Source organism: Papaver somniferum, chromosome 5, assembly GCF_003573695.1.
Source record: "Papaver somniferum cultivar HN1 chromosome 5, ASM357369v1, whole genome shotgun sequence".
NCBI lineage: Eukaryota > Viridiplantae > Streptophyta > Magnoliopsida > Ranunculales > Papaveraceae > Papaver > Papaver somniferum.
The window spans coordinates 99,566,671-99,577,531 of NC_039362.1; the positions used below are offsets into that span (position 1 = coordinate 99,566,671).

At 36.8% G+C, this 10,861-nt stretch overlaps 1 protein-coding gene across 1 annotated transcript; it reads right to left on the reverse strand.

The window, feature by feature from the left end:
* Positions 1-864: 864 nt before the first annotated feature.
* On the reverse strand, positions 865-1,836 carry LOC113279385. The gene has a single exon (XM_026528078.1). The coding sequence runs from the start codon at positions 1,834-1,836 to the stop codon at positions 865-867; it is 972 nt and encodes a 323-aa protein (XP_026383863.1).
* Between the last annotated feature and the right edge of the window lie 9,025 nt (positions 1,837-10,861).

The window sequence follows — 10,861 nt, forward strand, 5'->3', positions numbered from 1 at the left end:
AGCCGAGCCACACCGAATCAAAAATCCTGAGCATGCATCTGGACAGGGTGAGGCGAAGCCGAGCCACACCAAATAACTTAAGCATGCACCGGGACAAGGCGAGGCGAACCCGAGACACACCAAATCAAAAATGCATTGCAATAGGGCGGAGAGAAGCCCCGCAAAACCAAACTAAAAATGTACGACGGGACAAGACGAAATCAATTATACTAAATCACAATATAATCAAAAGAAGAAAAAAAATGATGATGGATGGTTTCGGGTATGCCCGATACGTAGCACGGGCACAAAATCTAGTATATATATATATGAATCCATCCCGCAATTGTCGGCGCGTAGCTTGTCGCGGTTGCCTACCACCTCCATGTAATGTTTTTCTTATTATTACAAAAAACAATTAAACAATAATAATAGTACATATCTAGAGAGAGAGGAAAAGAAACAAGCCAATGTGGTCATCACATGTGTTCGAGTTGGCTCTAATGAAATATGATGGAATTTAGTTACAACTAGCTCTGGATTTTCAATAAATGGACCAAGCTTGGACAGGACAGCTGATTAGCTCATCACTTCCTCTCCTCCAATAATTCATTCTCCTCTCCGCAGTATTTGCAACACAAAAACCTCATCTTCATTTTCGGACACCGACAGTAATATCCAAGTCTTTATTCTTTAGCGTATTGTGGATGTGTATACTATAGCGTATTGTGGATGTGTAATTTTCTTTAGAGGTGGAAACTACAGTGAAATTCCAACAATGATTTTTTTTTTTGTTGTTGTTGAATCCTTAAAAACTTTATATTGATATGAACACCAAAATGTACTTAGCAGCACACTTACAAAATGAATTTACTTTCAGCTAGCTCATTCAATTTTCCAAGCATATAGAAATAAGGTGTACCCGAGCGATGACCCATTACCATTATAACCTTCTGTTTGATGATATGAAGACAATGGCGTTGATGTCATTGATGATACTGATGGTGTTGAAGATGATGAGGATGTTGAACTAGATAATATCGATGACTGAGACATTGACAATGATGAAATTGGTTTGAATACAAATAATGCATGTCTTAAACCAGGACTGAATAACCAGTCATGAACATCCCAATATATTTCTACTCTTACTTTACTAACAAAGATTGATTCATTACCTCTAAATTTCCAATGAAGATGTTTAACATGAAGAGCTAGATTCCCATCTATTCTTATCTCCATTTCTGGATCAAACCCACCAAAATTGCTACTGCAACTGTTGTTATTGCACTCAACAGAGATTTCGTGAGACTTGCCTTTGTCAAGAAATTTAGCTCTCGTTGTGAATTTTTTCTTACCAAATATGTGCTCTTTCCTCGAAACTAATATCGGTTCGATAAGTGCCGGCCGGCAACCGGTTTTTCTGTATGCATCTTTCTTTTGATCACCTAGAAGCAACACAACTTCATCTTGACAAGCAATGGCAACATAAAAATCTGACTGTGGTTCAGTTTCCCCATTGAACTTTGCTGTTTTAAGGTCCCAAAATATATCTACTGCTTCACCGTCTACTTGAAATCCTTTAGACCCTTGTTTCCTCCAGAAATACCACGGTTTTACCTCAACTTTGCAGCTGTAATGATTTTCGCCGTCTTGCCCATCCGCAGAGATCGACAGACCGTGAAGCAACATATTCTTACACCATGTAATGGTTATCAGACGACACTGACCTGCGACTTTTGTTTGGTATATAGACATGAAAACACTCTGACCTGACCTCGTTACCGCAGCGGGGTCATCCGTGAATCTATCACCATATGAAAAACAAGTAGGAATTCCAATCGGGTCTTGCATCATATTTAACAAATACAAAATCAACCTTTTTTGAAAACGCAGAACCGGAAATATAGAATCTGTTGGAAATGAAGATGAACTTGTAATGTAGAAGATATAGAGAGACTGGTAGCTGAAACAATATAAGACTAGATGGAAATGGAACGGTAGACAGATCTGGTGCCAGAGAGGTGTTCTTGGAAGCATTTACCATAAAATAAGAAAAGCCTCTGAATACTTCCAAACTGACAATTAGAAGAAGAAGAAGAAGAAGAAGAAGAAGAAGAAGAAGAAGAAGGCAGGTGAGTAGTGATGAGTGAAAGAATAAGTAAGAAGCCTGCTTATATTCATCAAATTCTTACACCTTTAAAGAAAGAGCCCACTACTTATTTTTGAAATGTTATTATTATCTTTTTAGTTGTTTCGTATTAAACCACTTTTTAAATCCAAGATGGTTTTGATACTGTTTTGGTTTATGTCTGCCTTTTTCTTTCATAGTAAAAAGGAGAGAAAAATCCCCTTTTCACTAGATATGGTGTTTAGATTTTTTATGCACAGAGTTTTTGGAGGCATATGAGGAATAATTATTTAATGGTTAACGGGCTTTATAAAAAAGATATGCTTCGGAAAGAATAATGGAGATGAAATTTTACCTTAGTTGGTTTGTCCCGTGAGGGGGTGGGTATGTGTTTGCGGCTCCATAAGACATGGTGTATCTTTAGACAATTTTAACACAGAAATGCTAAACTGACCGTGGTTCAACATTATGGTGTGTCTCGCTTCTCATAGAACTGTCCAAAAGGAGTTCAGGAGATCTTTTCAGAGGTTTTTTTTACGGTAAACATCGTACCTTATGGTAAATACCGAACCACTGTTCTCCATAGGTTAACCCTTCTTCTTTTTCTTTTCTGGTGACAAAAAAAACGAAAAATAGAGAGAATCTTGGGTTGGTATAGTTATTGCTGAAACTATGTCTGTAGTTGTAGCTGCAGAGCTGACTAAACTAAAGTGTTTTACTATGCATTTGTGAGTTTAAGGTGAGTAGATAAAGCGGTAACAATCAATACCCCGTAAATGATTGCTAACGACTAGTACATTTATTCGTTTGATGACAAAAAAAAAATTGATTCAACTTTGAGTAGCTGCAAAATTAAATTGTAACTTATATACATTCCTAATTGTTGGAAAAGAGATTATCGGTTTCTTTAATCGGTGGTTCGGCATTCGTAATCATGTAGTATTACCAATTAGGAAGACTGAACAAATCCGAGAGAAAAAAATACATTTCATCCTCAATTATCATTAGGTTGAGACAGAAAGATAACTACACATTGTTTTCTTTTTCATTTGAGTTTTTCAATCTTTCCATAAAAACAATGGGTATGTTGTTTGTTTTGTTCGATAATCATCAATGACAGGCGAGCAGCTAAGAATACAATTAGGAATGGGTTGGTCCATTTTTTTTAATAACATATGGTGATGGCTGTTGAATGAATGGTACCAAAACAATAATGTCAAATAGAAAACCCCAACAAGAATTTGTAATTTATTCTAGTACCACTACCACTGAACACAGAAGGGATACGGCAGGCAGGCATCTTCGAGTAAAAGTAAAGCCACTCCTAAATTAACTTACTTTTTGGTAAGCTTTATCTGACTCAAGATCGGAAGCTCAACGATATCAGTGACCCAAGTGAAAGAAGTACCACTAGATTATGATGCGCGAATATTGAGTAGAAAGGATCATACTACTGCTTATGGAGCCATGCCACTTTAATCATAGAGTCGTATTACCAAAAACATTGATAGCCAACATTGAGTAGTAACCAATCGTTGATTATTGCATAGTTGTCATTTAAACACCCCTAGTTTTACTAAGTTGGATATAATTGCATTGATTAAGCGTACGACACCAGCATATTTCTCATTCTAGATAGCTCAACCATGCGACGAATGTTCGGTTTTATTAGTATAGTTTTGAAAGTAATATTTTCGGATGTAAGACTTTAAAATTTGTTTATGGTGGGCTCAAAAGAAAGGACCCAAGTGCAGGCAGAGCATGTGCATTTGATATCTCAAAGGGAAAAAAAGTTGCACTACCCAATTTTGTGTAAAGCTTTTGTAAAGTTAAGTGTCCCTCGAATACTAAAGCTTTTGTAAAGTGAAGTGTCCCTCAAATACTAATACTTTACATCCCTCGAATACAACAAGTCGACTCCAAAGCTAGGTTAAGATTGTTTTTTTTTTCTTTTTCTTCTTCTTCTTTCTTTATGAAACATGCATTTTATTAAGTTAAATTGAGATTGTACATGGAAATGTTATGCCCATAGAGTCTGTTATAACAATCGAACTTATGGGTGGGAGGATTACGTTGTCCTACATTGTTGTTGTGAACTTCCTCATAAAGCAATCATCTGCCGCTCGATTTGTCAGACCGTCTGTTACTTGATTTCCTTATTTGTATACGTGTCTAATGGTATATTGCTGAATTTGGATAAATTTATACTTGATTTCTGCAATCTGAACAGAAATATACCATGGAGCGTCGCCGTCCGAGGTTAAAAATCACGTTAAGTTCTACGAGTCTGTTCAAATTGAACTTTTGGCCATCCCCGTTCCGTTGCCGTCCTAGAAGCAGTGAGCATGGCCCAAGTTTCCGATGTAAGTGCAGTGGTGATACTCAGTGGTTGTGTTATTGCTAAGATTGTGTCGGCCCCCTTGTTTCGACATATAATACCTACTCCCGCTATTCCGGGATATCCCCTTGCTGCTCCGTCCGTGTTAATTTTGATCCAATCTAAGTGGGGTTTGAGCCATCCCACGAAGATAGTTGTTGTTGCTAGTGTTATTTGCGCTAGGTTTGGATAGGGTTGCATCTCAGGCAGTACCTGCGGTAGGTGGTTTTTAGCCCAGGTATATTCCGGCTGGAGTTTGATGGTCATCTACGTTATATTCGTCGGATTTGGAAGTTGGTGGCGATAGACTGGGTCGTTCCTGGCTATCCATAATGACCAAAAAAGGGAGCAGAGAGCTGTGGTGACTGGGGCAGGAGCTTTTGTTTTGAGGAGTAGGACTAACTCCTGTATGGACTAACTCCAATATAATTCCAATAGAAAAAGTGGGTGTCTAACAACCACTCCCAATATTTTGTTCGACAATCTGTATGGACTAACTCCAATATAATTCCAAGAGAATCAACCAAACAATCAGACTCAATCAAGGAAATATATACAAGAGTTATATCTCTGTTTCATCAAACAGATAGAAATCCGTGAGCCTGATTATTATGAGAAACAACTTGAACGGTACCAAAGACCAATGTTCAAATGTCAATCAATTTCAATCAACAACCAAATGTTGGATTTACCAATTGATTGAACTAAGCACAACCGGTGATATTTCAATTATATAAACAAATATAATGTGGAAAAGAAATAACACAAACACCAGAAGTTTTATTAACGAGGAACCGCAAATGCAGAAAAACCCCGGGACCTAGTCTAGATTTGAACACCACACTGTATTAAGCCGCTACAGACACTAGCCTACTACAAGTTAACTTCAGACTGGAATGTAGTTGAGCCCAAACCAAGTCTCACACTGATGAAGGTACAGTCGCGTTCCTTACGTCTCTGAATCCCAGCAGGACTCTACGCACTTGATTCCCTTAGTTGATCTCACCCACAACTAAGAGTTGTTATGACCAAAAGTCGAAAAATTTATAAACAAATCTGTCTCCCACAGAAAAGTCTATTCTGATAGATACATCTGTCTCCCACAGAAATACCTACGAAGTTTTTTTTCCGTCTTTTGATAAATCAAGGTGAACAAGAACCAATTGATAATCCGATCTTGTATTCCCGAAGAACAACCTAGAAATATCAATCACCTCACAATAACTTAACTATATGGTAGTAGAACAAATTATTGTGGAGTCATGATAGACGCATTTTTATGTCGAATTTGTCCTCAATGTTTCGTATTGTTGGTACTCGATTTTGTACTAATTTTGGTGTTTTGTGTGTTTGTAGGTATTGTTGGAAAATAAACGTTTTTAGAAGAATCGGCTCGAAAAACTGCTAAAGGCACCCCCGGAGGACATTTGCTAAGCGGACCTCAGATTTGGCTAAGGGGAACCCGCGGTTATGTGTAGCCCAAATTTGTTCTCAACACCCAAATTACTATCGACACCCCAACAGAAGGATAAGAGGCACCCTTCATCTTCAACATTCAAAAAGAATATTTGCGGGAAATTTGGTTCCACCGGTAAATGATTTATTATCTTTAAGATAAGAATATCTTCTTGCCTTATAAACAGGAAGAATTTGAAGAAAAATGAAGTTATCTCGTATTAAACAAGACATATATCCTTGGAAGATTTTATCTTGGATTTTATTCTGCGAATTAAAGAAGATATGAGTTTAGTAAAGAAATATGGAGAATAAAGAGAAGGAAAAATTCCTGAAGATATTTTTAATTAAAAAGAAGAAGATTTTGGAGTTATGGAAGAATATATTTGAGTAATGTGTATTTGTGTGTATAAATAGAGAGCTAGAGAGCACATTTGAGGGGGAGAGTGGGGAGAGAAAATAAAATCATTGCGTTAATAATTTTCTCCCATTTTCATTATTTGTAAACACTTTGAGCAATGAAATTATATTTCGAGCGTGTTTCCAACCTAATGAGCTAAACCCAACATTGGGATGACGGAGGAAGCTGGATTTCATCAATGTGGTAATTTGATTAATTCTTTTATTTACTTTTTGCACCCGATTTTAAATGATTATGATTTCTATTAATCAATTGTCATCTTGTTAGATAGTGTATGCTTAGTCTTAGGTGCTTTAGATACACTATGCTTGTAATTTACAATTTATTTTTTTTCGAAATCTATCCTTGGCATAATATTAGAGTTGATATTTCTTTTGTTTGAGCGATGAATGTCTAGGATTAATTTTTGAACCACTTGAATATGAAAGCAGTGAAATCCTGAGTCCCAGTGAATTCTTCATCCCGTGACATATTTTGTATATAATTTCTTATTTTTAGTATTTTTATATTTAAGCCTAGAATCAATTTCAACAAGTCCGAGTGAACGACAACCTTATTTACCACTATTCAAAATTCGATCAATTTTTGGCGCCGCCGACGTGGATTTGTTTATAAATTTGTTTTTAGTTTTTTTTTTATTTGTTCCTTTTTACGCCTTTTGGTATTTCTTGTTTGCTTTCAGATTTGGAACTGAGCTAAAGAAAAGGGGAGAAAGTGCTGAAAACAAAAGCGAAGCCAAAGAAGAAAAGAAAGGAGGAATCCAAAAGGAGTGAAGAAGAAAATTTTTGTATATAGATATTTTTTTTTTTTTTTTTAGAAACTGTAATTAAGGTTTTTATTTTTGTAATTTTTATTTTTGGACATTTTTTTATTTTCGGACATTGAACTTTGGGACTTTATTTTTTAAACCCTACGGAAGGGTAGTTTTAAATATAAACTGTGTGCAGAGAAGGACGACGATTACGATATCGTCTCGGCCCCTCGGGTTCGTACACGACATTGGAGTTGTGGCCCGAGTCGACTTCAACGGTTCATCCCCCGTCTGGAACGGGAGGTAAGAATTCTAAACACCCGCGAATCCCCTGTCAGCGGGTTTACTGGATGATTTTGTATGCATATATGTTGAGGACCTGAAATCGGATTTAATTTTCTAGTAAAGGGCAAGGCCTGGCCAAATCAAGATAAGGACTCGGATTTCATCACCGTTTCCTTCTTGCCCGTCTTAGGAACACGTAACCTACGCGAACCTAAGCTTAAAATACTGACTAGAACGAGACCGATAGGGTAACGAGCTTAATAGGAAAGTCATTCGAAAAATATTGGTTACTCTTTTAAGCATACTTCAAAGTTCATGATGGTTTCTGTGAGTTGAATGCGTGACTGCGCCGCCTTGTAATGCGGTGAGGCCTTGGGTATCAAAGCTCCACGCAGCTTCCCTCGCCTCTATTCAACTTACTTTGACTCGGATTGATTCCAGAGGGGTTTGCTTAAATTGTAACGAATTCCCTTTCGAAGGATTAGAAGCTGGTCTAGAAACAATCTAAGTGGAGCCATCATGCTTTTTGTTTGCTAGATAAATTAGGCTTGTTGTGGTCGAGTCAGCCTTCTTTGTGTTTGTTTAGAATTCCCTTGCAGTTAGGATGTCGAACTGGTATTATAATAGCCAATACAATGAGTATCCGACTGAGCAGTATGAACATTATTCCTATTATGACCAGAGTGTGAATAGTGGTTGGGAACGCCATCCTTTTGAAGGATATGGGTCATACCATGGTGAGCCAAATTACTATCCACATGCATACCAGTCATGCGAGCAAGATTCTTATAATTCCTCTCCTCTAGATGAAGCAGTAAGATACTTGAGTCAACGCGTAAGTTACTTGAGTCGACACATAAGTTAGCGGACACAGATGACTTAGTTATGGACGAAAGAACTTTAACGGTGAGTGAACCTTCTTTAGAAGATAACCTCAGGAAGTTAGCTGAGTCAACATGTAAGTTAACTGAGTCAACACGTGAGTTTGCTGAGTTAACACGTATGCATAAATTAGAGACGGAAGAAAGAACTGCTCGAATTACTCGTGATTGCCAATATATTCTTTCCTATCTCACCCGTGAAAATGAGGATAATTTTTATAATAATGAAGATGAAGAGGTTAGAATTGGTGACACAACTTGTTTAGATGAGGTTCGATCATTTTCATGTTATAATAATGATGACTATGATGAGGATAGTATTGATGAAGAACATGAAATATGTAGGCATAGTGATCAGGAATTTGTTACTCCAATTGAGCTTTATAATGATAGTGTTGTTTCTAGTTCAAATCCAAATAATTTTAATAATTATTCACCTATTCAAAAGGATGAGGATTTGACTAGAGATACCACCGTTTTAGACGATGCAGTACATGATCCTTTAGCCTGCTGTGTGTTGGATAATCCATTATTTGATGTGCCTATCAGTGAATCAGAGGAAGTTATTATGATTAACACCTTAGTTAATGAGCCTTTACTAGAAAATTCCGCTGATAATCCTTTATATGATTGTGATGATGGTTTAGAGGAAAGAGTTTACCCTGAGAATACTGTTTTAGAATCTAGCGATTTAGAAACACTAGTCTTAGAAGATGATAAACTCGTAGAAATGAGTGAGGATGAACCCAACTTAGAAGAATCAATTGACCATTTCCAGGAATCTGATGACCTAAATTAGGGAAGTTGTGACTAGTCTTTCTAGAGACACAAAAACTCTAAGTTTGGGGGTGATTATCATTCTCCATGTGCTTTAACTCTTAGAAAGTTCCCTCGTGTAGGACTTGACATTTATGCCTCAACCATCTTACAAGATTATCTTCATACATGTTTTCCCGAACCTAATGATGTCCAGAAAGAAGCTCAGTCGTTAGAAACCCATCCTCTGGTTGATGTGGTTAACCCAGGCTATGATACCAAAATTGACTTTGTTTTCCCACCAAAAACTTTTCTTCCAATTGTGGGAACATATGATTTTCAGATGTGTCGGTTATTAAGTTTTGAGACTAAACCTAATTACTTTAGGATATTAGGGTCGACACATTTTCTTAAGAATGACCATTATTATGGTCAACTTTGTGAGTCAAATCTAATTGACTTAGAGGATCCCCAATTATTCAGGTTGTTGTTATGTGCTTCTAAGTTCTTAGTTGAGTTTTTCCAGACTCTAATACCTGAACCGGATCTTAGCTTTGAGGAAATCCAACCGATGAAAACCTTTTATTTAGACCCTTTTATAGAGCCTGAACCTGAACCACAACTAGATGTAGTTGTCTTAAGCAAGGGTATGTTCGGTATCTTCTTGGTCTGTTGCAGTTTCCTCTTCTTGTGGGTAACACTTTTTGATCCAGATGACCCACAATTATTTCGGCTACTGCTATACGATTCTACGAGGTGACTAATTCTTCCAATGTCTGGCTGAAGACTTTAAACTTAGCACTTCTTGGGAGGTAACCCATTTTCATGCGACACGGTAATATTCTTCCTTATTTCTTTTCCCTCAAGTGGTAATAGTTTCTCCTTGTTCATGTTTTTAATTTTATCTTTAGAACATTGAGGACAATGTTAGATTTAAGTTTGGGGGTAAGGGAGAAACTTCTAGCGTCACATAGTATCCGGTTAGCTAAGTTTACATATTGTTTCTCACCGAAAAGATAGAAATTGGAATGCTAGAGATAACAATCTTTTGAGACATTAGAGAAAAAGACATTGAGATCCTTGAAATTCAGGAGAGAACTTGTTCCTTTTAGAGGGTAACCGTGATGGACCTAACCATCCATGATGGAAAGGCAAGTAGGTCAGGAAATGCCAGAAAGACAAAGCAACCTCACAATGTAGTCTTAGTTACTGGATTACGACTCTCTCTCAGTAGAAACTTATCATCATCAACAAGCGAAGCGACATTAAAATCTATGAAGAAAGTTGAAGACGTTTAAGGTTTAGAAGCAACAATATAAAAGAATAATTCAAAAATCAAAGTTGAAGACTGAGTTACAAGAGCAAAGAAAATAAGCGATTTAAGTTGTTGAAGTTCATGATACCAAGACATCACAAGTTGCGAAGATCCAAGTTCTAAGTCCTTCTCTCATGGCCATGTAAATTTTTGTTTCAAAAAAAAAAATAAAAAAAAAAAAAAAAAAAAAATGAAAGAAAAGAAAATCATCATTACGTTCTTTTTGTTATATAATTAGTTTTTTGTTTTTTTGTTCAATAAGGCCATAGGGAAGTAGAAATTTTTAAGTCAAGCAAGAAATCGAAGAGAAGAGTTAATTGTCAAGGTTCTATGAGGTTCGTAGTTTATCATCAACAGTTGAAGACCGAAGAAGACGTTTTTTCTACTGAGCACTATGAGAGAGTCGAAGAAAGATACATTTGGTTGCTTTGTTAGTCCGCTTTCAATCTGGCACAAGATCTTTCTAGCACTGGTTTAACTCATCACACGTAATTAGTCCAGCTGTGTAGC